We start from the raw sequence: 27,945 nt of genomic DNA, 5'->3' as shown, positions 1-27,945 counted from the left end.
TTGTTGACACCTACTGTGAGTCAAATAAGATAGACGGGTAAGGATCCCTTCCCTTGAGAAGTTCATAGTCTGCAAGGGAGACACATACTGGGAGAAAAAAAAAATCACAAAATGGAATAAGGAATGTTATAATGGCCCCAGGGCTCTCAGAATGTAGAGTGTAACAATTCTATTTGTGGGGAGTGAGCGTATTCATGAATGAGGGGATGAATGAGGGGATATTTGAACTAGTTCTTCATTGAAGGATGGAGGGGAATTTCCCAGGGGGAAAAGGCAAAAGAGGATGTTCTCATTGGCAGGAGAGGCCTGAATGTAGAGAGCATGATAGTTTCTGAAACATTGAGAAGGGTGAAGGGCAGGACACATAATATGATATGAAAGCCCTAAATGTCAACAGGAGATAGGATGGGCTTGACCCAGGATGCCTGTGATATGGGTGGAGAAGAGGGGAAGGTGGGAGAGACAACCAGGTTTTCATTGTGAAGGAATGCTTGGCCTTACAGGACCTCTTTCTCCCTTAGTCTTTACCTCTCCCTCCTGAGCTGCTAGGAATTGATAAACTCTTCAGTGCCAAAGGGGCCATAACTGATAAGGGTTCTTCAGGAAATGACTTAGTTGCAAAGTGAACTCAGTCTTTCGTCAAGAATAGAGGCCTCCAGAACCCTCTGACCCCAGGGCTGGGGTCTACTTCCTCATCCCACAGGTGGGGAGCAGGCCCAGAAAGAACCTCTCTCCTCCCGTTCCAGGGCCTTTCCACAACTGTCAGAGGAATGAGCATCCACCCCAGGATGGAACTAAGAGGAGGCCAAGTGGCCCCCACCCCAGAAAATCCAGAGGAAATCCTGGCTGAGTTTGAAAGTTGGACAAATTTTCCTCCAATGTCCTTCCAACACTCAAATCTTTTGTGAACCTGGAGACCTTGGAAAGACTTCTAGAACCATCTAAGATGGGAGATAGAAAAATATAAGTCAGAAAATTAACTATTAGGTGAGCTTAGATTCTTGTTTCACTCTCATAACTTTGTTTTTGGAAAACAGCTTTCTAAAAACAGTAACACAGCAATGCTATGAGAAAGTGTACACATTTAATTTGCATAATAACCCTACAAGGTAGGTTTTATTAGAATCTCTATTCCAGATATGGAAACTGAGGCTCAGTGGAGTAACTGGAGCAGAGACAGCCAGCTAAGTAACAGAGCTGGGCTTCCCGGGTGACTCAGACAGGAAAGAATTTGCCTGCGATGCAGGAGACTCGGATTTGAGCCCTGGGTCGGAAAGATCCCCTGGAGAAGGAAATGGCTACCTACTCCAGTATTCTTGCCTGGAAAATCCCATGGACAAAGGATCCTGATGGGGTACTGTTCATGGGGTTGCAAAGTGTCAGACATGACTGAAGCAATTTTCACTTCACTTCACCTCAAGTGACATAGCCCAGCCCCATACTTATTAAATTATGCTGCCCATGTTTCCTCAATAAATGATGACTATGATTATTTTCCAAGTTTCTACGAAGAAAATGTATACTTCTACAATAAGGCTCTGATTTCTCTCTTTAATAAACTGCCTGCCAGGTTAGAGGGCTCCCACCTCCCTCACAGAAACTAGATATTTGCTGAGTGTCTGCCTACTGCAGAATCTCAGGCCAGGCTTCCAGCCCTGGGAAGGAGGGAGGTATGTTGTAAACCCTGATACTTGGATAAACGCCAGCTCACTCCCTAGTCTTGCGGAAGTGAGAGGCAGAGCACAACAGGGCCCAGGAGGCCAGCACCCCCTGCCTCCCATAGTGATGGTCCTCGCTTACCTTTGAGAGCAGAAGGAACACGAGCAAGATGACAGTATAAGGTTGCTAATCCTCTGACTACCAATCCCCCAAAACACTGGGCCCCAAACTTTCTCATTTCATACACCTTAAGCCTCAGAGAACCTCCTGAGAGCAGCTTCGTGGCAAGAGAGCTCTCCTACCTCCAACTTCCAATCACACTTTCCACCTGAATTCTTCCCTTAGCCATGAACTGGTACCATCTGTACCCTGACTTATCTTTGTCTGCCTGTTTTACTAAAGTGGGAGCTTCAAGAAACAGCACAGACTCTGGAGGCAGACAGTTCGGGTTTGAATCCACTTTTCTGCTTTCTACCTGCACAGTCTTGAGCAAGTCGCTTTGCTTCCCTGAGCTTCAGTTTTCTCATCTCTAAAGCTCATAATTTTGGCATCTCACACTTGGAAGATGCTCATTAATTGGTAGCTCCCTTCAGTATCCAATTGGTGTGTAAAGAATGCCTCAAGGAGCCTGCCCTCCCCCAAAAGCAGTAGGTTAGAGAGTCAAATGGAAAATATTAATAAGTGCAGTTGGAGACATGCAGATAAAGGGCTTTGGTAGTTGAGTCAAGTTATTAGGAAGTGGGTGCCGGAAATCATAAGACACCCAGATCATCAGAGCTGGATGACTGTGAGATAATGATAACAAAAGTCAAAAGCAGGAAATGTTTTGAAAACTTACTCTGTATGGGTATTGTGATAGGTATTCAGTATGTATTGTCTCATTTAATTCTCATGGCAACGCTATGAGGTGGGTTTGTGGTTGTTCAGTCACTAAGTCATATCTGATTCTTTGGGACCCCATGGACTGCAGCACACCAGGCTTTCCTGTCCTTCACTATCTCCTGGAGTTTGCTCAAACTCGTCCATTGAGTCGGCGATGCCATCCAACCATCTCATCCTCTGTTGCCCCCTTCTCCTCCTGCCCTCAATCTTTCCCAGCATCAGGGTCTTCTCCCACAAGTCTGCTCTTTGTATCAGGTGGCCAAACTACTGGAAATTCAGTGTGAGCTTTTCCAATGAATATTCAGAGTTGATTTCCTCTAGGAATGACTGGTTTGATATGATCCCCATTTTACAAAAGAAATTAAGGTAACTTGCTCAAGGACACACACACAGCCCGGGACTCCTGGGGCCAAAGACCATGCTCTTAACAAAACTATCTCTAGTTGTTCTGATCCAACACGTTTTTCATGTGAGGCTCGGGAGGGGAAGAGTCTCACCCAAAGTCCCTCTCAGTATCTTACCCAAAGGCAGGAGTCTTACTCGAATTTTTACATAAAGGAAATAGAATTTCAGGCGCCAAGAAATTAGCAGAGAAATGCAGATTTAAGAAACATTTATTAAGTACTTGCATCATTTCAATTCATGCTCAAAAGAACTTCCCTTTAGTACTGTACTGATCAGATGGAAAAACAGAAGCTCAGCAAGATAAATGTAATTTCTCCCAAAATCAATTTAGTAAAACAGTGGCATGGTCAGGACTGCACATTCAGGTCCAGAGGTTTCCAGCAGCTTCGTGAGTCTAATCCCAGTTCTCCGCTTTCTGTGCCTTAGGGTGGTAGGAAAGGTAGGAAAGTTTCCCTAAAACCCGAGTCCGCTCAGAGCGGTGGATTCTGGGATTTGCAGTATTCCCCGATGAGTTTGGACTTCGTGGGCCAATAGAATTCGAGCAGAGACGGCTGTACCCGCCTCCGCTGCCTCCTGGTTGCTCAGGGACTCCTCAAGGATTAGCCAATGAGAAGCGCACGGGTCCTGGTCGCCTGGGAAACCGTGTGACAACAAGATGGCGGCGCCGCGGGTGGTTCTGTGGCCTGCGTGGTGAGTTACAGAAAGGCCCCAGACCTTTCTGCTCGTGGAGTCCCTCTCACACAGGCTGGGGCCCTCACCGCGAGAGCCTCGAGGACATGCGAGCTCCACATCCCGGCCCCTCCAGTAGACTCCCCGCGCCTGGGAGCAGATTCAGGCCGCCGCCTACCACGGCTACGGGCGGAGGCAGGGGTTTGGCGACGGAGCTTCCAGGGCGGGTCTGGTGCTAGAAGTCGCGTGGTGAGCGCTTCCAGCTGAGATTTAGGGAAAGAAGGTGTGCAGCCTGCTGGCCCATGTCCGCGCTGGAGAGCACTGGGACCTGTTGGAAGACCAATTTGACTCTCAAAGCTTCAGTCTGAAGAGGCAGGCAGTCTAACCTTTAGCCGCCTCCGGCTTGAGGAGGAAGACAGTCTCCCGCCCCCAGAAAAAACCCAAAGTGAGGGGAATAGACGTGGCTTAGTCCCCAGGGTTCCCAGTCTGAGGGAGGAGACACAACAGCCCTTCTTCGCTTAAGAAGTCCCCAGGCTGAAGGGAAGGAACAGCCGTTGTCCTCCGGGGTCTCCTATGATCACATGGGAAAATTGATCTGTAGACTGTGTGTTGGATTGGCCTGGAGTGAGATCGGAAGCAGGGAAGTCAGTTTGGGGCCATTGTGACAGCCCCAAAGAAGGGCAGAGAGAGTCCCACTAGGATGGCCAACAGGGGGCCACGGGAGGAGAAGCTTTGTGTGAGAAACGTGCAGGGTTTACCCTGCAGGATTCCGGAACTGATGGGATTAGAGGGGAAAAAGAAGGGAAATTTTTTGTTTGGATAATAGGGTACTATTCAGAAAGGGGAAGCGGGAGGAGCTTATTTCGAGGGAAGATGTTGGGTTTGGTTTGGAGACCAGGTCCTTTTTTTCCCCTATGATAGCTTTATTGAGATACAATACACATACTAGATACTTCACCTCTTTAAAATGTAAACTTCAGTTGTTTTTAGTATTCACAGAGTACTAACTGCAATCAAATTTTAGAACATTTTCATCAGCCCCAAAGGAAACCCTGTACCTTTAGCATCTCCCTCTCCCCAGTTCTCCCTAACACCTCCAGCCTTAGGCAACCACAAATCTTTCTTGTCTCTATAGATTTGCCCATTCTGGACTTTTCATATAAGTGGAATCCTAACAGTTGGTGGTCTTTTGTGACTGACTTCTTTCCCTTAACATGTTTTCAAGGTCCATTGACACTGTAGTGTGTATTTCATTTCTTTTTTCTTTTTAACCAAATAATATTGTAAGGATATACCATATTTGTTTATCCACTTATTGGTTGATGAACATTTGGGTTGTTTCCAGTTTTTGGCTATTACGAATAATGCTGCTTATGAACAGATACACAGATTTCTGTGGATGTGAGTTTTCATTTTTCTTGGGTATACACCTAGGCATGGAATTGCTGGGCCATAAGATAACTGTTTAACCTTTAGAGGAACTGCCAAATTGTTTTCCTCAGCAACTGCACCATTTGCATTCCAACAAAACTTCTGATTTCCCCTCATCCTCGCCAATGCTTGTAATTTCTGTCTTTTTGACCAGTTTCTTTTGAGGAGTCATTATGGTGATGAGAATTTGGAGAAGGGAGGGATAATCAGGTTTGGTGGGAGTTCATGCAGAGCAGTTTTGCCACTGAAAGCACAGTGCCTGGGGCTTTCTAGTATGATGAATATGTTCCAAAATTGATTGTGATGGTGGTTACACAACTCTGAATATATGAATATTCTAAGAGCCAAGGGATTGTATACTTTAAAAGAGTTAAGTATGTGAATTATACTTCAATAAAGCTACTTTTTTTTTTTTTTTAAAAAAAAGGTTATTTGATTCCACTTTTTTTTTTAAAGTGCATTCTGGTTTTTCCATAGCATCTTTTTTTTAAATATTTTTTTTAATTCATATTTATTTTTGGCCATGCTGGGTCTTCGTTACTGCTCATGGCTACTTTCTAGTTGCAGTTCTCAGGCTCCTCATTGCAGTGGCTTCTCTTGTTGCAGAGCACAGGCTCTAAGGTGCAGGCTCAGTAGTTGTGGCTTGTGGGCTTAGTTACTCTACGGCAGGGATTAGATACCTCCCTGGACCAGGGATGCAACCCTGACCCCTGCGTTGGCAGGCAGATTCTTAACCATTGGACCACCAAGTTCGGTTCAGTTCAGTCGCTCAGTCGTGTCTGACTCTTTGTGGCCCCATGTACTGCATCATGCCAGGCTTCCCTGTCCATTACCAACTCCCAGAGCTTACTGAAACTCATGTCCATCGAGTCAGTGATGCCATCCAACCATTTCATCCTCTTGTCCCCTTCTCCTCCTGCCTTCAATCTTTCCCAGCATCAAGGTTTTTTCCAGTGAGTCAGTTCTTCACATCAGGTGGCCAAAGTATTGTAGCTTCAGCTTCAGCATCAGTCCTTCCAATGAATATTCAGGACTGATTTCCTTTAGGATTGACTGGTTAGATCTCCTTGGAGTCCAAGGGACTCTCAAGAGTCTTTTCCAATACCGCAGTTCAAAAGCATCAATTCTTTGGCACTCAGCTTTCTGTATAGTCCAACTCTCACATCCATACATGACTACTGAAAAAACCACGACTTTGACTAGATGGACCTTTGTTGGCAAAGTAATACCTCTGCTTTTTAATATGCTGTCTAAGTTGGTCATAGCTTTTCTGCCAAGAAGCAAGTGTCTTTTAATTTCATGGCTACAGCTACCATCTGCAGTGATTTTGGAGCCCAAAAAAATAGTCTCTCACAGTTTCCATTGTTTTCCCATCTATTTGTCATGAAGTGATGGGACCAGAGGCCATGATCTTAGTTTTCTGAATGTTGAGTTTTAAGCCAACTTTTTCACTCTCCTCTTTCACTTTCATCAAGAGGCTCTTTAGTTCTTCTTCACTTTCTGCCGTAAGGGTGGTGTCATCTGCATATCTGAGGTTATTGATATTTCTCCTGGCAAATCTTGATTCCAGCTTGTGCTTCATCCAGCCTGGCATTTCACATGATGTACTCTGCATATAAGTTAAATAAGCAGGGTGACAATATACAGCCTTGACTACTCCTTTACCAATTTGGAACCAGTCTTGTTGTTCCATGTCCAGTTCTAACTGTTGCTTCTTGATTTGCATACAGATTTCTCAGGAGGCAGGTAAGGTGGTCTGGTATTCCCATCTCTTGAAGAATTTCCCACAGTTTGTTGTGATCCACACAGTCAAAGGCTTTGGCGTAGCCAATAAAACGGAAGTAGATGTTTTTCTGGAACTCTCTTGCTTTTTCAACGATCCAACGGATGTCGGCAACTTGATCTCTGGTTCCTCTGCCTTTTCAAAAACCAGCTTGAACATCTCGAGGTTCACGGTTCACATACTGTTGAAGTCTGGATTGGAGAATTTTGAGCATTACTGAACTAGCATGTGAGATGAGTGCAATTGTGCGGTAGTTTGAAAATTCTTTGACATTGCCATTCTTTGGAATTGGAATGAAAACTGACCTTTTCCAGTCCTGTGGCCACTGGTGAGTTTTCCAAATTTGCTGGCATATTGAGTGCAGCACTTTCACAGTATCATCTTTTAGGATTTGAAATAGCTCAACTGGAATTCCATCACCTCCACTAGCTTTGTTCATAGTGATGAGTCCTAAGACCCACTTGACTTCGCATTCCTGGGTGTCTGGCTCTAGGTGAGGGATCACACCATCATGATTATCTGGGTCATGAAGATCTTTTTTGTATAGTTGTTCTGTGTATTCTTGCCACCTCTTCTTAATATCTTCTGCTTCTGTTAGGTCCACACCATTTCTGCCCTTTATTGAGCCCATCCTTGCATGGAATGTTCCCTTGGTATCTCTGATTTTCTTGGAGAGATCTCTAGTCTTTCCCATTCTATTGTTATCCTCTATTTCTTTGCATTGATCATTGAGGAAGGCTTTCTTATCTCTCCTTGCTATTCTTTGGAACTCTGCATTCAAATGGGTTTATCTTTCCTTTTCTCCTTTGCCTTTAGCTTCTCTTCTTTTCTCAGCTATTCGTAAGACCTGCTCAGACAACCATTTTGCCTTTTTGTATTTCTTTTTCTTGGGGATGGTCTTGATCACTGCCTCCTGTATATTATCATGAACCTCCGTCCATAGTTTTCAAGAACTCTGTCTATCATATCTAATCCCTCGAATCTCTTTGTCACTTCCACTGTATAATCATAAGGGATTTGATTTAGGTCCTACCTGAATGGTCTAGTGGTTTTCCCTACTTTCTTCAACTTAAGTCTGAATTTTGCAATAAGGAGTTCATGATCTTGCCACAGTCAGCTCCCAGGAAGGAAGTCTGGAATTTTGAATTTTTTTTTTCCTGTGGGTGAGAAGGAGCCATTGGGAGTATTTAGCAGGGAAGTGACCTGTCAGCTTTGTATGTAAGAAGATCCCTCTGGCACTGTTTGGAGACTGGTGCAGGGAGCCACAGGGGCTATCACACTTGGCCACACAAACCCCGAGGATGCCCGGGCAAGGTGGCAGGAACTAGGTAGGCTGGGGGCAGATTGGGGAGGCTGGATGCTGGGTGATGGGGGTGAGGGGACTCTGGGCCTGGTCCTTGGAGAGCACCTCTGAGTGAGGGCAGGGCATGAGTCCCAAACTTCAGAATCAAGACCAAGGAAGCTGCCTCCTGGTGATGCAGGTCCCCTTCCCTGCTTCCAGGAAAATTCAGGAGGCAGGGTGGAGGCCAGTGCCACACATTTCCAAAGTGGAACTAAAGACTTGATTCAGGATCTAGTGGAGGTCGTCTGACTAAGATGTCTAGATATCGGCCACATGATATACTTAATTCACTGAATAGTGACCTTTAATTGCATCGCTGATGTTCATTCATCTTTCCTGAAGGAAGAGGAAAGGAAGGGAAGCAAACATTTATGAGGGCCTTCTATGTGCTAATAACATCAGCAGTCACAATTTACATTTTTGAGTAATTGCTTTGCGCGTGGCCCTGGGCTAGGTGTTTTACGTGTTACCCCTGCCTGGCTGGTACTGTTACCATCCCCACTTTATGCTGCAGGAAACTGAGGCACAGACCGTACTGGTGGGTGGTAGACCCTTCCCAGAGCCCGCGTCTCGACTTTCTGCCGTGTGCACAGTGTCTTGGTAGAACCCTGCCTTGGGGTTGCCCTCTCTGGCTCTGGGATGTTGGAGGTGGCACCTGGTTCTGGTAGGAGAGGAGGGACACCCTGGCTTTGTGATGATCAGCTTTGTGATGACCAGGTCGTTGATAGATGGACAGAAGCCCCTGGCCACCTGGGTGGTCTTGTGCCGGGGATGGAGGTCTGGGGAAGTCCCAGTTGAGTGGCCAGCCTCTGCCCCCATCTGACCCAATTGCCCATTTCTCGGGTACTGCTAGGCCAGAGGCCTCCAGGAGCAGAGAGAGCTAGATATCCAGCGGAGCAGGTGAACATCAAGCATGGGATTCCGAGGCCAGGTTGCCTCCAGAAACTTCTGCAGGGGCCGTGGGAAGACATGAGGGGCACCGCTCCCTGGGCAGTGCTCTCTCCTCGGAAAAGTAGGCAGGGAAGAGCAGGTTTCAGGCTGCTCCCTGGTCCTCGGTGACTGTCCCCAAGGGCTGACTTCTTTCTTCTCAGGGGGTTCCTGACGGCTAGAATCTAGAAGTAGAAATATGAGCTCACCTTTGGCCTCCCTTGGCAAGATCCGGAGAGTGCCTCTACAGTCGGAGCCTGTAAATCCTGGGTAAGGAGCCAGCCTCTTGGGGTCTTTGTGTCCATGCCCCTGCCTCCTCCTGGCCCCTCCCATGAGCTCAGAGATTGACTCCTAGCACCTTGGGGAAGCAATAAGAAGTGATGTATCTTTCCCTGGCCACCTTTTCTTTCTTGTCCCTTCTTCCGGGAGGTTGTCCATGTGTCTAAGCACACACTGGGCTGTGCCCTCCGGTGAGGTGTGGCCTGTGTGGTAGTTCGGCATCCTTCCATTTGTTCGTTGTTCATGAATTAGTTCTGCAGACACTGATGGCCCAACCATTCTGGGCCCGGCCACATCACATGCTGGACTCTCAGTGAAGGGAATCCTAGTCATCGTCTGTCGCTTTCATCTTTGCAAAGCATTTTTTTTTTTTTAACCTCTGTCCTTGTTCTTCTGACCCCCACTTTGAGTCATCCATGTCATGGCCAAGGGGGTCCAGAGAAGTTAAGTGACAGGCTTGGGGTCCTGCAGCCATTTCAGAGCAGAGCTGGGGCTGGGTCCCTGGGCTTGGGGACTCTTGTGGTCCTCTCCCCAAGACTCTGCCCTTCAACTCTTGCCCATCTGTCTCCATCGGGAGGAGTCAGATACCCTGACGCCTGCCTCTTGGCTCACCCCCTGCCCAGGATGGGATTTGGGGGTGGATGTCCTCATGAGGCATCTTTTTTTAGGCTTGAAGGGGGGATAACCTGGTGCCAAAGCCCCCCACCCCCCCATGGCAGTCCAGGGGGTCCTAACTTGTCTGTCTTCCTTCTCCTTCCTGCCCGTTCCCAGGAGGCGGGGGATAAAAATCTACGGAAATGGTAAGTGTGGGCTCTGGCCCTCGGGCCCTCCTCACGTCCTTGCAGTTGGGCGGATGGAGAGAAAGAGCATGGTGAACTGCCTTGTCAGTCAGGGTGGCTGGCCAGCTATAGTGCTACCCGCGGCTCTCAGATTAGGAGACCCCACACCCTGAACAGGGATGTCCTAACTAACGATGGAATCCCTCCGCTCACTCTGGGGTGGGCCATGAGGGCGCCAGACCCCCACCTGCCGCCCCCTGACAGCCACCTCCAGCCCATTACAGCCTTTTCTCCTTGAAGCCCAGTCTGCATATGGCTGCCTTGCCTCCTGCAGGCTCAGACCTTTGCATCCCAACCCCGCTCTAGCCCCGACTCTGATGCAGGCTTTGGCCACCCAGGGCCCCCCAGGAGCCAGGCTGGAAGAACAAGAAGAGGCCTGTTCTGGTTGGATCCTTGCTCTCCAGCATCCCAAGTTTTCTCTCCTCATACACGGGGGCTGGGGAGGAGACAGGGGGACACAGTACAGGCTGCTTCATCTCGCCCAAGGCCCAGGGCCTCAGCCCCAGCAGTGACCCGGGCATCCCTGTCTGCAGAAGATGAGGTAGACATGCTGAATGACGCTCACGGCTCGGAAGAAAGGATCTCTGTCCCGTCCTGCTATGGTGGCATAGGTGCTCCTGTCAGTAGGCAAGGTGAGTGCAGACGCCCGAGGGGCCTGAGTCCCCGGCAGGAAGGACCCCAGTGAGAGGCTGTGAGAGGCATGGCCTCTCCTCCTGCCTGCTGGGTCAGAGGCAGCTGCTTCTGCTCCTGGCTGACTGTGGGCACGTGCCTGCACCCCAGACCTGTTCAGAGCTTGGCTTGGAATGAAGCTGCACATGGGCCCGGTCCTTAGCCCAGGAGGTCTGTTCAAGCCCCAGGGCAGGCTGTGGCTGGCACCTCGGGCTCAGTAGTTGCTGCCCGTGGGCTTAGTTGTACTGCGGCATGTGGGATCTTAGTTCCCTGACCAGGGATTGAACCCATGTCCCCTGCATTGCAGGGCAGATTCTTAACCCTGGGGCCACCAGGGAAGTCCCTAATTTAAAACATTGTCAGCCAACAGAAAAGGTGAAAAAGTGCAGCAGACGTTCACACATCCTCCTTCTGTATTCAGTAACAAGTGACATTTTGCCATGCTTGCTTTCTCTCCATATACACGTCAGAATGAACACAAGTGTATTTTTTTGGGTGAACCATTTAGAAATCAATCACAGATATCGTGACAGTGCAACTCTACGTACGTCCCTGTGCATCTTCTAGGAGCAAGGAAATACATAACCAGGATGCTGTGATCACACCTCAGAACATGAACAACTCAGTAACTGTGACATCCCAGTGTTACAAAATTTCTCCCACAGCTTTATTGTCCCGACTTGGGTTCTATGTGAGGGTCATGCCGGACATCTGACTGTTGTGCTTCTGCAGAGCAGAGTCCCTGCCTCTTTTAAACAATGATGCTTTTGGAAGAGTCCAGGCCACCTGCCCGCAGGATGGGCCCCGTTGTGACTTATCTCAGTGCCGTTAACTTGCTCCTCTGTCCTCTGTACTGCCTGTGAATTAGGGGTGAGATTAGACGTGTAATTCAGCTGAGGGTGAACTTTTCAACACTGTTCGTAATGGGACCCGGATGTTGTACCACTTCTTTGTACGTCTTGAGTGCATTACTGAATCTCTGTGCCTCAGATTCCCAAAGCAGCTCATTTCCTCAGAAGAGCTGACACGTGAAGCGTGTTCAGGACAGTCCCCATTGTCTAGGGGCTTCCCTGGTGGCTCCAAAGGTAGAGAATCTGCCTGCAGGAGACCCTGGTTCCATCCCTGGGTCGGGAAGATCCCCTGGAGGAGGGCATGGTAACCCACTCCAGGATTCTTGCCTAAAGAATCCCATGGACAGAGGAGCCTGGCAGGCAACAGTCTAGGTGGCAGCTGCTGTTAGCACGCCTCTTTCCACATTTGGGGATCTCTACCCCATCCTCTGGACCCCCACCCCATCAGCCTCAGCTCTAGGCCGGGTTTGAGGACCTTGTCTGATTGGCAGTCCCCGTGTACCATGACTCGGAGCTGGTGGCCACCCTGACACGGAAACTGCGGGATCTGGAACAGCAGGTGAAGGTCCAGACTGACGAGATACTGTCCAAGGTGGGGCCCCAGCGGGCAGAGGGCCAGGGTCTGGTCTGAGGGGCGGAAGGGCCCGGACTGGGGAGGCTAGTGAGGCTACTCTTGCAGTAGGCCAGAAACGATGGGTTCTCAAACCATCTCCCTGACCAGACCTCCCACCTCTGGCCTGGGACTGATGTGGGTCCCTGTGACCTGAGCACGGAGCCTCGAGGTCTTCACCTCCGAGCCAGGCCTTCACCCTCAGGTTGGGTGGCAGAAGTGGCTGCTGAATGCTGGGCACTTGAGGGGTGCCCCACACCCTTCCCCCACCTCGGTGGAGCCACAAAAGGGCTCATCTGAGATACAGGAGCGGTGGCTGTGCCCAGGGTGGGGCAAGGGCTTCAAGCAGGCTCTTCCCATCCGGAAGGGGCTCCCGTGGGCTCTGGAAGCCACCAGGCCCTCTCCCCTCCCACCTCCTTGCTGCAGACTCGGAAGATACAGGCCTTGGAGGAGTTGGTGGAGACCCTCGAGGAGCACCAGGGTAAGAGGCCATCTCTGCAGGCTGGCCAGCTCAGCCTTGCACCTTCCCTGGGGTCCCTGCACCTCCCCTGGGGCTGGTGACCCCTGAGCATCAGGGCTCCAGAGCAGCTGGCTGAGTCCTGGTTGGGGGGTGGTCTGGACAATGGAGCCCAGAGAGGAGCGGTGACACCCGGGACGGTGCCCTTCTGTGTGGGACCGAGTCTCCTGGGCACAGCTCTAGCCCAGCCCTGAGTACAGAAAAGCCTGGAGGAAATGCCGCCCCCCAGGAGCCTTGCTCTGGGGGAGGGGGGTGGGAGGATGGAGGTTGGTGGCCTCCTGAGAGCCCAGGGAGCCCCTCTTCAAGGTCAGGGGAAGGGGCCAGGAGGTGGTTCTAGGGGAAATCCCTTGAGTTTTCAGAGGGGCAGCTTCTCCAGGTAAGCCTCGGGCCGAAGGGCTGGTCAAAGCCAGAAGCGAGCGGCCTGGCAGCCTGGGTGCGGGGACCATGGAACCCCTCCTGTCTTTCCCCCCCGCCCCCTGAAGGCAAGGTGAGCCTGCAGCGGCAGGAGGAGCTGGAGACGGTGTGCGCGAAGCTGCAGCGGCAGGTTGGGGAGATGGAGGTGAGGGAGCGGCAGGCCCAGGGCTGTCTGCCCCCAGACCCAGGGTCAGAGCCTGCTTCTCTGGGGTCTCCTCAGCACACACCCCACACAGGGCCCCCTCCCCGCTTCCTCAGTTTCGTCTTGAACCACTCTCCTCCGGCCACGGCGGGGCCTGCCTTGGGTTCTGTGGGTCTGTCAAGCTCTTTCCCCCCTCAGGACCTTGGTCCAATGCCATTCCTTCCACCTGAAATGGTTTTTTTCCACCTTCCCCTGGTGAGTTTTCACTCATCCTCTTAAAGTCTCAGGTTGAGGCGGGAGGCCCTTCCCTAGGGGACCCCCTTGAACCCTGACCTGGGCAGGTTCTCCCTCCTGGGCTTTCTTAGAACCACACGTCTTCTTCCCTGGGGGACCACGGACTCCACGAGGGAGGGAGGGAAGGACGCTTTGTCCTGTTGGGCGCGGCCGGCGCGGGCCCTGGCCATGTGTGTTTGCTGTGTCGGTCGTCGCCGTTCCCTGCCTCTGGATGTAGCATTGCACTCACTCGGGGTCACCTGTCTTGCCCCCACTCATATAGCAAGGCTTGAACCGGAGGGACCCTAGGCTCCAAGGAGGGTCCTGGGCACACAGGCTTCCTCAGCGCCGCCCCCCAACCCCAACTCCCTCACCAGCCCTGTCAGAAGCTCTTCCTGACGTCTCCTCTCCACAGAGTTGCTCTCCAAAGCCCCAGCCGAATTTAAGAGCACAGATGCAAACTCCCAAGCCACAGCTGCCGCTGAGGGCTCTTCCTACCTGGAGCTGTGGGTGCGCAGCCGCTCCCCGAGCAGCCTGCTGGGAGACTGCCCGCAGCCCATGCAGCTTCGCTGAGCCGCCACCACAGGGGCGAGGGCTGTCCGCTCAGGGCAGAGGGCACTGGGGCTCCCGCCTTCACACTGGTCACGCATCTATTGCTTCCTTAATTTAGGAAACTCATCTGAAGTCTTTCCTATGTGCCCTGCCCTCATGGGGCTGACAGTCTAGAGGGGACAGACAAAGTACACAAGTACATAAGACACAAGTACATGCATAAGACACAAGTACAGAGTACGCTGAAATAGTTCAAGGGGTGATGCAACAGAGACTAGCCAGGATTTGGGCCACTCTGAGGGGTGACGTTGGACAAGAGATACAGAGGATGAGGGAAAAGAGGATCCAAGACGAACAGAAGAAAGCCTCCACCTCCTCCTGCCACGCCGACTTGGGCTCGGGCTCATGACTGGGAGCTGTGGGGAGCGAAAAAGGGAGGAGGGGGAGAGGCCACAGGGACCACATCTCACAGCCGGGCACAGTGGGGAGCAGAGTCCCGGAGTGTGGGAAACTGTAGGCAGGTTTCAGGGGGAGGAGTGGGCCGGGGAAGGCAGGCGGACGTGCAGTTTGGGCGGTCCAGGAGGAAGAGGGCCGTGGCTTGGCCCAGGGGAGGGAGCAGAGAGGATGGAGGACTCAAGTCTGCTTTGGCACTGGTGCCACAGGCCTTGGGGGTCCTGGGGGGCAGGCAGGCAGAGGATCAGGTGATGGAGGAAGCCAGCGCCACTGACCAAGAAGGCTGAGAGGGAACGATTTTTGGGAGTCATGACTGTTTGGGCCAGTTCATTTTGAGTCTGAGATGCCTGTGGGAGGTCTTTTAAGTGGCTAGAAACCTGAAACTGCAAAGGAAGAGCATGCGTCGCAGGAGAGGAACAGAGAAGTGTGCCTGCTGGTTAAGCACTGGGCACGTGGCTGTGTGCAAGGGGCTGCAGTGAGCTGTGGAGCTGGAGGCCCGGCGGGAGTGGGTGGAGGAGAGGCGTGGGGATGAGGAAGCAGCACCAGGAAGTATGGGCGACTCGGAACTCCTCCGGTGGCAAAGGATTGTGAGGCCAGCCCTGGAGAGGCCACACGCGGGTGGGCATACCTCTGCGCCTGCAGAGCGAGGCGTTCCTGCCCCTCCTCACACTCGGGCCAGACCCACACGGCCCCCCCGCAGCCATCGTGGCTGCCTTCAGCGAGTTCCTACTTGTGCCAGGCTCTGTGCTAAGGACATGACATGTCAGTCATCCTCACAAGCTTCACCTGACAACTCCCATTTTACAAGGAGAAGCCTTAGGCTCTAGGAGAAGAAGGGGCCTCCCAAGGCCACAGCCAGGAAGTGGCCCAGGGCCCTGGCCCCATCCCCCCACGGTCCCATCGGCCGAGGCCTGAAGTGGGGGGCTGCATGATGCCACCTGCTCCCTGGGAACGGGCTGAGCTGACAGCAAGTGTCCCCTGACGCCTCCCGCTTCTCTCCTCCCAGCGGTTCCTCGGTGACTACGGCTTGCAGTGGGTGGGCGAGCCCACAGACCAGGAAGACTCGGAGGATGATGAGAGGGACTGGATGACGGCCAAGAAGTTCTGGAAGCCAGGTAGAGTCGGGGTCCACCCTGGCCCCTCCTGCAAAGGAAACTCCAACAGCTCCGGATGGCCCACAGCTGTCCTGACACCAGCTCGTTCACGCCCCGCCTCCCCTGCCTTGCCACTATCACGGGGGCAGGAGGGAGAGGCCCCAGCCTCCAACACTGACCACCTAACCCCGGACGCTCTGCTTGCTCAAGTTGGTAAAGGCTCCAGGGACCCAGAGATGCAAAATGTTAGTAAGACCGCCCTTGTCTCAGGCACCATAGTTTACCAAATGTCACCCATTCAAAAGCTGTGGCCCTCCCCCTACTTCGGAAGCCACCCCTCAATCCAAGGGCTCAGCCACTGCTTTAGACTGCCTCTCCAGGTTCATTCGTAGCAAACCATTGGATTCCACTCACTTCTGTGGGATGCCACCACTTTTTAACTTGACCGCTAATATCCAGAGGGATGTACTCCAGAGATATGGGGCCATCGAACTAGCTGGGTTCTGAAAGCTTGGTCCATTCTTCCATCATTGCCTGGAAGGTAGTTCTCCAGGCTGTGGAGTTAGTCATTGTTATCCTGGGTGTGACCAGGATATGAGTGTGACCACTCACACTGGGTCCTCACCTCCGCCCTCCCGCCTAGCCCCGGTGTGATTTGGATACTCGAGTTCCGTTCTCTGAGCCTCCAATTCCTCATCAGTAGATGGGGGTGGGATAGGAACCACTACCCACTCCAGCATTCTCGCCTGGGAAATCCCATGGACAGAGGAGCCTGGTGGGCTACAGTCTATGGGTTTGCAAAGAGTCAGACACGACTGAGTGACCTGCACTTTCATTCTTCCCCGTGGAGTTGATTAGGAGCCAGTGAGTTGGACATGGCACCTGGCACTGACCTTGCAGGTCGTCAGTCCACAGATGGGAGCTCTCGTTGTTTTCCACTGTCAGAAGGCAGTGGCAGTCTCATGGGAGCATGAGCTTGGCTCTCAGGGGACCATCTGGAAGACAACTGCCCTGTCCTAATTTCATAAGTTTCCTGCTGGGTAAAAAACCCAGGCTGAAAACGAGCATCCCACCTTCTGCACTTTGGGCAGATCCCCCTAAGTCTCGGGGCAAACCCCCCTCACCCTTTTTGCAAAAGTATCATTTCCCATTTGTACCACATTTACTAATTTAAAGCATTTTTATAAATAGCCTTGACTTGGGCCAGGAATGATTCCACTTTACAGATGAGAAAAACGGAGGCACTTAAGTCTGAAGACTGTTGAGGGAAGGGGCAAGACTAAAGGCTGAGAGCCCATTGGGAGGTGGTTACAGACATCCAGGCTGGAAGATAATATGATTGCCCAGCATACAGGTGGGGCTGATGAGGAGGGGCAGAGCAGAGATTTAGGAAGAGTACCCATGGTCTTGATGATTGACTGTACATTAGAGAGGGGGGAGGAGGAACCTGGGATGACCCTGGGGAGCATGGCTGTGGGGAAGATGCCCAGTCCATTTGGGACATGGCAAAGCTGGGGGGTTGTGTGGCGCCCAGGCCATGCCAGGAGCTGAACCCTATGCAGAGTGCTGAGTGTCTCCAAGGACCTCTGCCCCATGAGAGGTGAGACCTGGCAGGCAACTGCCAGAAGCTATAAGAATGTCCCTCCCTGGGGTCTAGGACCAAAGGCCGCCAGCACTGTGCGTGCATACACACAGACACAGACACACACGCCCCACACACCCCACCTCGTGTGGTGAGCCGGCTCAGGCCTCATGTGGCCCTGCGGACTTGTTGGAGGGCAGATTTCCTCCAGGGCAGTGGGGCCTCCCTGCTCCTTTGGGGAAGAGGTCAGACCAGACAGCTGGTTTCCGGACCTGGCTCTGTGGATTCCAGCCTTTTCCCTCAAAAAGAGAGCAGCCCCCACCTCCCCTGTGTTATTTGTTTTTGCTCCAAGTACGGCTGCTCTGAAGTCACTTGTGAAAGACACCCGGCCACATGCTCCCCATCTGTGTCCTCTTTCTTTCTTCTGCCTTTTGATTCTTCAACATGGAGGGGCCTCAATTTAGCTCTCTTGCCCGATGAACAACATGCTTCTCATTTCTAGCAGCTTCTTTCCCCAGGGACTGCCCTGGTTTTTTTCCCTTCTTCTCCCCACAGCCTTGTCCCCAGGGGCCAGCTTGCTGCTGCCCCCAGGGCCCTGGGGTCCCTGAAGCTGGTCTCTGGCTGGCCCTGTTGCTCTGGCCCATTTCTTGGGCTGTCTGATTCCCTGGAGAAGGAAATGGCAACCCACTCCTGTCTTCTTGCTTGGGGAAATCCCATGGACCGAGAAGCCTGGAGGGCTGCAGTCCATGGGGGTCACAAAAGAGTCAGATACGACTTAGTGACTAAACAACAGCTGTTGGCTACCACCCCCCACAGACCCTGGGGCAGCAGGCCAGCTGACAGGTGAGCTGGGGTGTCCATATTAGGCAAACAGGCTGATCCTGGGACTCTTGCCTTAGGGAGGACAGTCGATTAGGCCAACGAAGGGCCCAGGGGCTTGAGAGGAAGCCTTGCGAGGGCTTCGCCTCAGGCCAGGTCGTTCACCCCGTCCCACCAGTAAGCTTCGTGGAGGCCATGCCAGGCGCTGCAGGGTGTGCAGGGACATGAAAGGCACCGTTCAGCTCAGGTCCTAACCACCTTCGAGTCAGGTGCTGCGCCTCAGGGCTGAGAGCTCCGGACAACTCTGAGTCCTCACTCCCCTTTCCCCACCCCTCTGAGTGCTTCAGTCCTCCAACCCCTCATCCAGTTCCTGCCCTCCTCCTACCATCCCCACCTCCCCAACCCTTTTCCCCAAGCCCAGGCTCCTGCATCTCCACTCCAGAAGCCACCCTGCCGCCTCTGTGGGGCTGCAGCCGGCTTCACTCATCCCCAGGCAGCCCTTGAGCCCCTGGAACTGGGTCAGCCTAGACCTCAGGCAGGCTGGCCACCTCCCACCAGCTCAGGCCTGTGCTGTGACCGCCCCCCACCCCCGCAAGTGCCCTGCCCCCTTTTTCTCCACTCCTTTGAAGCTCAGCTCAAAGCCCACCTGCTCAAGCAGATGTGCATAGTGTGCCTGCTTGGCGCCAGGCATGGTGCCGCCCTGCAGCTGCCTGGGTGCATGGTTTGGGGCCCTGCATTAGAGTGAAAGCCTTAAAGGCCCTGGCTGAAGAGGGGGGCGTGGGTCAGATTGGACCCTGTGCGAGGAGACCGCTTTCCCCTGTGAGTCCACATCCTGCTCTGTGAAGTGAGGAGATGGCATGATTGACCCCCCACCCCCCAGGCCACGGAAAGCCCCACGAGCCCCAGTGTATGTGGAGCGTCCTCTCGGGGCGATGTGCAGGCAGTGACCAGCGACTGTGTCCATTTACCGCTCTGGCCCTGCTGTGCTCCAGAGCGCCGACCCGGGGCTCGCTCGACCTAAAGGCCAGGGGCAGGTGTCCATGCAGGTGACGGGCCCATGCAGGGCCTGGGTGCCCTGGCCTGGGTGGTCGGAGCCCCTGCACGGGATGAAGGGGGATGGGCCCGAGCAGTCGGACCCTGCTGAGTCAGGCTGGTTGTGGTGCCAGGGGTGACCAGACTGGGGGCCTGTTTTCTCCCTGCTGGTTCCTCTGAAGAGCGGAGTAACTGTAGGCAAAGTCCCCAGAGCAGGGCCTGGCTTGCAGGTGTGTGGGAACAGTGGGTTTGCTTCCTGTTCAACCGCCTTCACCTGGGTGCTCGGGGACGGGCCTGCCGGGGTGCCTCGGGCACTGCTGGCATTTCAGGGCAGCCAGCTGGGCCTCCCACGAGGGTGGGCCCCCCCGAGGGGCCAGCCCAGGATGGGCCCACCACTCGCCCGCGCGTGGTTGCAGGGTCTCCTCCTCCTGTGGGCCCCGCAGCCCCCTTGGTGGCACTCAACCACATGCCATGGACACCGTTCGCCTCCCCGTCTCCTTCGCTCAAGTCTGAGCCTGAGGAAGGCAGAGCCCGGGGCATGGGCACCGCCACGCCGCTCAGGCTGGGCAGAGCATGGCTGCCGCGGACACGCTTGCTGGATGGCGGGGTGATGGGTGGAGGAATGGATCCGGTGCTTCTTGAGCAGCCGTTTCTGGGCCAGGCTCAGGGCTGGATGTGCTTGCCACTGTAGCCGGGAAGACAGGCGAAATGACAACCTGTGACAAGGACCAAGAGTGGGCCCAAGGGTCCCAGAAGCCCGGGAGGAACGGGGTCTCCGGCTCGGGGTGGGACGAGGGGCTCCTGACAGGGGCCTCTGCTCAGAGATGGTGAGAGAGCGCCCCGAACCCTGCGATGAGCGAGGGCGGGGTGTGAGTGACGCAGTGGCTCTGTCTGCCCGGCACTTCCTGCGAGCCTCCCAGCAACCCTGTGAAGTGGGGCCTGTGAGTGCCCTCATTCTGTAGAAGAGGAAGCTGAGGCCCAGAGACGTTGGCCCACGTGCCCAGGGTCCCACAGCTGGGAACTGGTAGCCCTGCTCGTACGGCTTCAGAGTGTGAGCCCGCAGAGCCTGCCGATGGCAGATGCAGAGCTGGGGCCCTGAGGCTCTGGGAAGCTGGGCCCGGGGAGCTTGGGCTTCATCTCCGAGCCTCAGCACTCCCCTCTGGAAGTAAAATCATGGGCCCTCACAAGTTGGATGAGGGTCTCCCTGCGCTGTGCCCCTCCCCGCCATAAGCAGAATCTGAAGATCCAGCACTGAGAGGCAGCCTGCGTGGCCACTGAGGCCAGAGGCCGAGGGTTCCCTGGGCCCTGCACACAGCGTGACCTGGGGCGTGTCACTTCCTCAGGCCTGGAAGCAGGAAGACCTGCCTCTCAGGGCTTGGCACGTAGTCTAGTGAAAAGTGAAAGTGAAGTTGCTCAGTCGTGTCCTACTCTTTGGGACCCCATGGACTGTAGCCTACCAGGTTCCACTCACTGTCCATGGGATTTTCCAGGCAAGGATACTGGAGTGGGTTGCCATTTCATTTCCTTCTCTAGGAGATCTTCCCAACCCAGGGATTGAACCCGGGTCTCCCGCATTGTAGGCAGACGCTTTACCGTCTGAGCCACCAGGGCAGCCCCTCTTCTCAACTTCCTGGAGAAGCACAGCTCAGAGAGGAAGTGCCCCACTTGACCTCTGTCTGACCTGCCTCATCCCATGTGACTTGGCTGCCAGGTTGCTGGGAGGTGTGGGGGGGCCCCCCCGGCTTCTGTTGAGCACTCCCTGCTGTGAGAGGGTGATGCCTGGCTCTTCCTGCCTTATTCTTTTGGCCCTGGTTTGTCCAGAGCTGCGTTTCCTTCTCTGGGGGCGCCTTGTCTCACTTCTGCAGCATCTGATACCTGCCAGCCCACCCTGCTTTCACTTCTCCGTCCTGGCTGGGAGAGATTTCCTTGGCAAACTGTCCTTTTCCCTTTTGTTGCTTCTGGGCGTCCTCCCTGGCCTTCTGCCTGCGCCTTCCCCCTGTCGACCCATCAGCTCCCTGAAAGAGCCCAGGCCCCAGGAGGCGGCTCCTCTTGGCTCTGCTCTGCGTGGCCTCCTCTGGCCAAGTCACGTGACTTCCTGGGCCTCGCTTTCCCATCTGTAAGAAGCTAGGGACAGGGGCAGGCGTGGAAAGTGATGAGCTTCTCTGTTGTTATTTTTAGGTTTACCGAGACATCCTGAAAGTAGTTAGTTGTTAAAGGAAAATAGTATCTTGATGTTGTTTTGACTCATACAACGGATACCCAGGATGTTCTCTGAGTTTTTCTGGGAATCTCAGGGACCCCAGGGGACCCTAGGAGAGGGCGGGGCAGGTGCAGCCCCTACAGCAGTAGAAGGTGCAGACAGATGAGAGGGGAAGGCCAGCTGGGGCCTACCGTTTCAGTAGCCACAAAGGCAACAGGAAATAGGGCCACCCACATCTGCACTTCCCCCATACAGCCACTGCACTTCTGTGGGGGAAGGAACTGGGTCCCCAGAATCCTGACCCACATCCTGCCACACCCTGGCTGTCGTGGTGAAAAACAGCTTCCAAGAAGGACCAGAAAGCCCACCGGTGTTTGTTTGTTTGTTTGTTTTCATTTGTTTGCTTTTGGCTGCACCGTGTGGCAGGCATGTGGGATTTTAGTTTCCCTAGCAGGAATCGAACTCGTGCCCCCTGTATTGGAAGCCCGGAGTCTTAATCACTGGACTGCCAGGGCAGTCGCCAGTCACCAGTATCTTGTAGCCTTGCCACCCTAGTAGATGACTGACTTGGGGGCTAGATCCCTTCAAAGACAGAACAGGCTCCTGGCCTGCCCCCACCAGCATCCCACCTGCCCTGTCCCCCTTTCTGCACTGGTACCTGTCCTGACTGTCCCCAACACCCCACGGGCACCCCCATGAAGCTTAGGAACGGCTATATGGAGAACCTACTTCAGAAGCAGAGGCCAAAGCTGGCAGCTTGTCAAAGGGCTCTGTGACTCAAGAAATACATGTCCAAGCCAAGGTCTGTCCCATGTCCATTCTGGGCAGTGGCTGTCCTGACCCTCACCTCCCTTTCCTGATGGCGCAGATAGGTGGGAAAAACAGACTCCAGGTCAACCGCTTCTTCTAACTTGCCAAGTGGCCTGGGGCAAGTCACTTTTCGTCTCTGTGGGCCTGTTTCGTCATGTGGAAAATGGAGATAAATAACCCCTGCCCCGTAGCCTCTGGCCTGGCCTGAGGTCCGTTTGTGCACCGTAGACTTGCTAACAGTAGCTGACAGACACGTGCTCGTTGGAATCCTGACATGGTCCTCTTGGATCCTCATAGCCATCCTCGTACTGTTATCATCCCCTTCCAGAAGAGAATGCTCTGGTGCAGAGCGGTAAAATGACTTGACCAGGGTGAGGGGAGCAGGGGAAGAGCTGGGTTTGAGCTCAGACCTCTGGGGACCCTGCACTGTGCCGTTTAGCTTCCAACCCCGTGCCGGGCACATCTGACCCAGGATCAAGCCTGCTCCTGCCACTTACTGCGTGTGTCCCAGGGCCAGCCTTTAACCTCTAGCCCTTCATTTCCTAATGTGGAGAATGGGGGCGTTTATAGTCCCTACAGCATAGGGTTGGTATGAAGAGAGAACCAGGTAATAGACGGTAAACTCCTAGCACAAAGCAGATAGTCACTGAAAGACAGCTAGTAGTATTATCTAGGTCAGCTGTCCTCTCCCTCCCCAGGGGGGTCACTTAAAGAGATGCTAAGTCCCCTGCCCAGCGTGGGAGGGGGCCATGGAACCAGGGCTCCAGAGCACACAGCAGCCCCGAAGAGAGGCTCATGGGTGTCTATCCGCTTTGCCAGGGGACTCGTTGGTTCCCCCCGAGGTGGACTTTGACAGGCTGCTGGCCAGCCTGAAGGATCTCAGCGAGCTGGTGGGAGACAGCGACACCCAGTTGATACCAGTGCCCGACAGAGTGCCGCACCGGACCCTTGAACCCATCCCACTGAGGCTCTACCGGAATGGCATCGTGATGTTCGACGGGCCCTTCAGGCCCTTCCACGATCCCTCCACGCAGGTAGGAGTGACGGGGAGGGGGAGACCGGCCCAAGCACCCTCAAGCTGCTCTGGGGGCCGACCCCTTGCTCACCATTAAACGGGCCCAGCTCTCCCCCAGCATCCCAGACTCGTGCGCAGCCTTCAGAAGCACCCCTACCCACCTAAGCCCTGGGGCTCTACTTCCAGAGTAGTATCCACAGAGGGAGCCGGCCTCCGTAGCCTGCCACCTAGACAGGAAGCAGGGTGCAGGGCACCGTGTAGTCTAGCCCAGGCCTCATCCTACCTCTCTCCCCACAGCGCTGCCTCCGAGACATACTGGATGGCTTTTTCCCCTCAGAGCTCCAGCGGCTATACCCTGATGGCGTCCCCTTTAAGGTGATGGGCTGCTCCCAGAACCACTCACTCCCTCCCAGTGTGGGGATTTTGCAGGGGGGGTGGGATTGCTTTCTCAGACCTCATCTAGAGGCGCTGCCCCACCTCAGGGGATCCTCCTTCTCCTCCCACCGTCTGATGACCTCCAGAAGGAGAGGGCACCTGAAACCAGGCTGGGAAGGGAGCTGGGAGGCTGCGGTGACCCCCGGGGCTCCAGCAGCAGCAGCAGCAGGAGGGAAGGCTGGTGGCTGAGTGGCAGGCAGCGCCCCCTGCTGGCTGCCTCAAAGCCCAGCCTTCAGCTGCCTAGGACCCTCCTCCACCGCGTCCAGGACACCAGGACCAACTGGGGACCGCGAAGTGTCTGTGCAAAAGCGACCTGGCTCCCCCCAGGGGCTCCTGGCACCTCCTGGTTGGGGTGGAAAGCAGTGCCTTGGGAGGAGGCAGATGTTGGGACTAAAGAACTTGAGGTGCAGCCAGCCCCCTGCTGTGGGGGCAGTGGGCGGCGAGATGAGGGTGACTGGACCACCCTGAGGCCGTGTCCCCGAGGGTGGTGCGTTAGTTCCACAATGCGAGCATGTGAGGGAGCGCGTGTCAGCCCAGCTTGGAAACTACCGTGAGTCATGACCGGGGGTGTTCGAGGCAGTCCATGCCAAGCCAGGCTTTACCCTCTCCTAAACACCCTCATCCCTCCCCTGCTCTGGGAGGGGGATGTCAGTACTGTGACTCCAGCTGGCATGATGAGGGGAGCTTGCAGGGAGCGCAGGATCGGGTGGGTGAGAGCAGAACAAATGGCAGTTCTCCTGCTCTCTCCCAGGGCCTCAGTTTCCTCATCTGTAAAATGGGGATTGCGTCAGGCCACCCTGCGGGCCTATTCCTGGGGCCTCTGTTTGGGCACGGAGGGGTGGGGATGAAGCCCAGGGCTGAAGAGCTGTGCCTGCCGCTGTCTCCCTTCCTTCTTGCCAGGTGAGTGACCTGCGCAGTCAGGTCTACCCAGAGAATGGGCTGGACCCGTTCCCAGGTGAGGGCCGTGTGGTAGGCCTGCAGAGGATTCGAAAACCCTTGGACAGCATGGAGCATCCAGGTGAGCTCAGCCCTGCGGCTGGGCCAGGTGATGGGAGTGCTGTGCCCGACAAGCTCCAGGCAGGCCGCCTCCACTATCACTCCAGTCCCCGCCCAACCACGGCTCCCCGATGCCTTCTCTACAGGCTCCAGGATGACTGCCGAGAAGTTTCTGAACAGGCTCCCCAAATTTGTGATCCGACAAGGCGAGGTGATTGACATTCGGGGCCCGATCCGGGACACCCTGCAGGTGAGCCCAGCCCTGGCTCCCCTGGCCTTACTCTATGTGTGTGTGTGTGTGTGTGTGTGTGTGTGTGTGTGTGTGTGTCCTGGGACACCCTGCAGGTGAGCCCAGCCCTGGCTCCCCTGGCCTTACTCTATGTGTGTGTGTGTGTGTGTGTGTGTGTGTGTGTGTCCTGGGACACCCTGCAGGTGAGCCCAGCCCTGGCTCCCCTGGCCTTACTCTGTGTGTGTGTGTGTGTGTGTGTGGTGTGTGTGTGTGTGTGGTGTGTGTGTGTGTGTGTGTGTCCTGGACAACCTGCAGGTTGAGCCAGCCCTGGCTCCCCTGGCCTTACTTGTGTGTGTGTGTGTGTGTGTGTGTGTGTGTGTGTCCTGGGACACCCTGCAGGTGAGCCCAGCCCTGGCTCCCCTGGCCTTACTCTGTGTGTGTGTGTGTGTGTGTGTCCTGGGACACCCTGCAGGTGAGCCCAGCCCTGGCTCCCCTGGCCTTACTCTATGTGTGTGTGTGTGTGTGTGTGTGTGTGTGTGTGTCCTGGGACACCCTGCAGGTGAGCCCAGCCCTGGCTCCCCTGGCCTTACTCTGTGTGTGTGTGTGTGTGTGTGTGGTTGCCATCAACCCTCACCCAGCCAACCAGAGCAGTGGTTAATCTGGAGGCTCAGGCTTGGGGGGCCCTCAGGGTGGCCTGCACGGAGAGACGAGCCCCTCACAGCCAGCTGTCCCTCTGTCTCCTGGAAATGATGGAGCTGCTGAGGGCTCTGAGTGGGGACCAGAGAGCATCTGGCACAACACGGGAGCGGGAGCTGTAAGAGCGGGCAGGTCAGGGGACTCTAGGTTGGGGGTGAGCCCAAGTCCAGGCCACCCCCTCGAGGTTCAGTCTGAAATACACCTTCCTGGGCTTCGCAGAACTCACCATGCCCTCTTCTCACTCCCTGTCCTGCTGCTCCTCCCTCCTCTCCCCCTGTGAAAGGTACCAAACCTGTTTCCACCCCCCACTCTGCCTTCACCACACATGGCCAAGTCCTGCCAGATCTGTCGATCCCCAGAACTGCTCCCAAATCCATCTCTTCTCTCTATTTCTGTCCCTGCCAACCTAGCCCAGGCTCCCGTGTCTCCCAGACAAAACTGTAGTGGCCCCCTCACTGACTTCATCTCCACTCCCACCCTGCCAGCCATCCTTCCCCAGCAGCCTCAGTACCCTTTTAAAAATGCAAATTGGATTTTGGCTCTTCCCTGTTGAAACCCTCCAGTGGTTCCTAGGTAAAGCCTGTCATTCCTTCCTGGTCCTCTTCCCATCTTTTACCTTTTCTTTCTTCCCAGTTCAGCCTGATCCCCATGAACTAAGAAAGAAAGTGAAATCGCTCAGTCGTGTCCAACTCTTTGCGACCCCATGGATTGTAGCCTACCAGGCTCCTCCATCCATGGGATTTTCCAGACTCTCAAATATATCACCTCTTCTTAGAAGCCTTCTCTCATCTATGCTATCTGGGATATCCTTGTCCCCCCTCCTTCCATTTCTAAGAACTCCTCTTCATCCTTCAGTCAGCTCAGGTGTCATTTCCCCAGGGAAATGTTGGGTTAGGCATCCAGCCTGGTCGCTGTCTGTCGGATTCTGTCTTCCCCACTAGAATGAGGGAATGATGGAGCCACCTCCCCAAGCTTCCCTTCTGTTTCCTCTCCTTGGGCCCCGGTTTACGCACTGGGCCCTTTTTGGCTCACTGGTCTCATCCATCCCTGGGCAGGGAGACGTCCCCTGTAGGGGCTGGGGGAGGCCCTGACTCTGGCAGGGCCCAGGGCTCTGTCCACTCCATCAATGCTTTCCAGAACTGCTGCCCGTTGCCTGTCCGGATCCAGGAGATCGTGGTGGAGACGCCTGCCTTGGCTGCTGAGCGTGCGAGGTGAGGGCCGAGTGGAGAGGTGAGGATGCTGGGCTTGGTTCCTCGGGGGAGCACTGACGGCCTCTGGGTCCACAGGAGCCGGGAGTCTCCGGAGTCGCCGGCGCCCCGGCTCTCCATGCTGCGCATCAGGTCTGAGAACGGCGAGCAGGCTTTCCTGCTGATGATGCGGCCGGAAGACAGGGTCGGCGATGTGCGCGCCCTGCTCGCACAGGCCAGGTGGGCGTGGGGCGCGGCTGGCGACCGCAGTGGGGCTCAAGCCCCACGACCCAGCCTGATCCGTGCTTCCCTGTCCCCAGGGCCGTGGAGCCCACCACCTTCGAGATCTTCAGTACGTTCCCGCCCACAGTCTACAACGACGACGCGCTCACACTGCAGGCCGCGGGCCTAGTGCCCAACGCCACGCTACTGCTTCGGGTGCGCCGGGCCTCGCTGCCCGCCCCCGGCCCCAAATAAACCGCCCGCCCGCCCCATACCGGCTGCTCCGCGAGGCTCTCTTGGCGGGGCAGCCCCGCTGCGCTAGCTCTGCGGAGGGGAGGGGGCGGCGCCCACCCGCCCCTCCGTAACCCGAGCCCCAGCTGGCGGGCCTGGCCCTGGGTCTTTGTCCTGTAGGTTCCTCTTTCTGCCCGGAGGGCTAAGCTGCTCCAGGGGAGGGAGGGCCTGGGGCCGCCCCAGCCCAGCGCCTCCTGGGCCAGCGTGCAGCCAGCAGATCCCTGCATCCAGACGCGCACACGACCACAAGCACGTATGGACACTTCCCACTGCACCAGAGCCCCTGCCCCCGCCCTGGCAGAACTGCACCCGGGCACCCACTTCCACGACACCCCCACACCGAGCTGAGCTGCCGGGGCACAGGCAGGAGGGCACAGGGCACTGCCCTGTTACTGACTGGCGTGCAAACGTGCAGTGCACACCAGGCCACAAGCGCGTCATGGACACCACCACATGCACGCCCACTGCAGGCTGACCCACCCCCAGTATCTCTAGAAACCAACAGTCCAACACAGTTGTGTGTGTGTGTGTGTGTGTGTGTGTGTGCTGGGCATATATCCAAACACATGCACCGTCACACAATAAAGGTGCCACATAGGACTGCCAGTCGACCTGCCCGCCAGGCACAGCCTCAGCACAA

The 27,945-nt window shown here is 55.0% G+C and overlaps 1 protein-coding gene across 3 annotated transcripts; it reads left to right on the top strand.

Moving 5' to 3' along the window:
• The first annotated feature begins 3,550 nt into the window (after nucleotides 1-3,550).
• UBXN11 (UBX domain protein 11) lies at nucleotides 3,551-27,945 on the top strand. Of its 3 annotated transcripts, none has more exons than XM_043444873.1 (15): nucleotides 3,551-3,636; nucleotides 9,263-9,368; nucleotides 10,149-10,177; nucleotides 10,750-10,848; nucleotides 12,228-12,295; nucleotides 12,773-12,827; nucleotides 13,346-13,422; nucleotides 15,704-15,812; nucleotides 23,054-23,268; nucleotides 23,547-23,624; nucleotides 24,585-24,702; nucleotides 24,827-24,930; nucleotides 26,743-26,816; nucleotides 26,892-27,032; nucleotides 27,113-27,945. In XM_043444873.1, the coding sequence occupies exons 2-15, from the start codon at nucleotides 9,298-9,300 to the stop codon at nucleotides 27,267-27,269; spliced, it is 1,395 nt and encodes a 464-aa protein (XP_043300808.1). In that variant the 5' UTR covers nucleotides 3,551-3,636; nucleotides 9,263-9,297; the 3' UTR covers nucleotides 27,270-27,945. The 3 variants fall into 3 exon arrangements, with proteins under 3 accessions (XP_043300808.1, XP_043300807.1, XP_043300809.1); XM_043444872.1 differs by having other exon boundaries at nucleotides 3,552-3,636; nucleotides 12,228-12,328; XM_043444874.1 differs by lacking the exon at nucleotides 3,551-3,636 and having other exon boundaries at nucleotides 9,262-9,368; nucleotides 10,703-10,848; nucleotides 12,228-12,328.

The sequence above is a fragment of the Cervus canadensis genome, chromosome 24 (genome assembly GCF_019320065.1).
Source record: "Cervus canadensis isolate Bull #8, Minnesota chromosome 24, ASM1932006v1, whole genome shotgun sequence".
Classification (NCBI taxonomy): domain Eukaryota; kingdom Metazoa; phylum Chordata; class Mammalia; order Artiodactyla; family Cervidae; genus Cervus; species Cervus canadensis.
Note: the sequence above shows the minus strand (reverse complement) of the source record. Positions and strands in the feature narration are given on the sequence as shown.

What these genes read in the sequence shown, in the direction of transcription:
- UBXN11 (XM_043444872.1), top strand. Translation starts at nt 9,298, where the DNA reads ATGAGCTCACCTTTGGCCTCCCTTGGCAAGATCCGGAGAGTGCCTCTA. An exon ending in CTGACGAGATACTGTCCAAG is followed by an intron (nt 12,329 to 12,772) that starts GTGGGGCCCCAG and finishes TCCTTGCTGCAG; the next exon opens with ACTCGGAAGATACAGGCCTT. An exon ending in TCCACGATCCCTCCACGCAG is followed by an intron (nt 23,269 to 23,546) that starts GTAGGAGTGACG and finishes CTCTCCCCACAG; the next exon opens with CGCTGCCTCCGAGACATACT.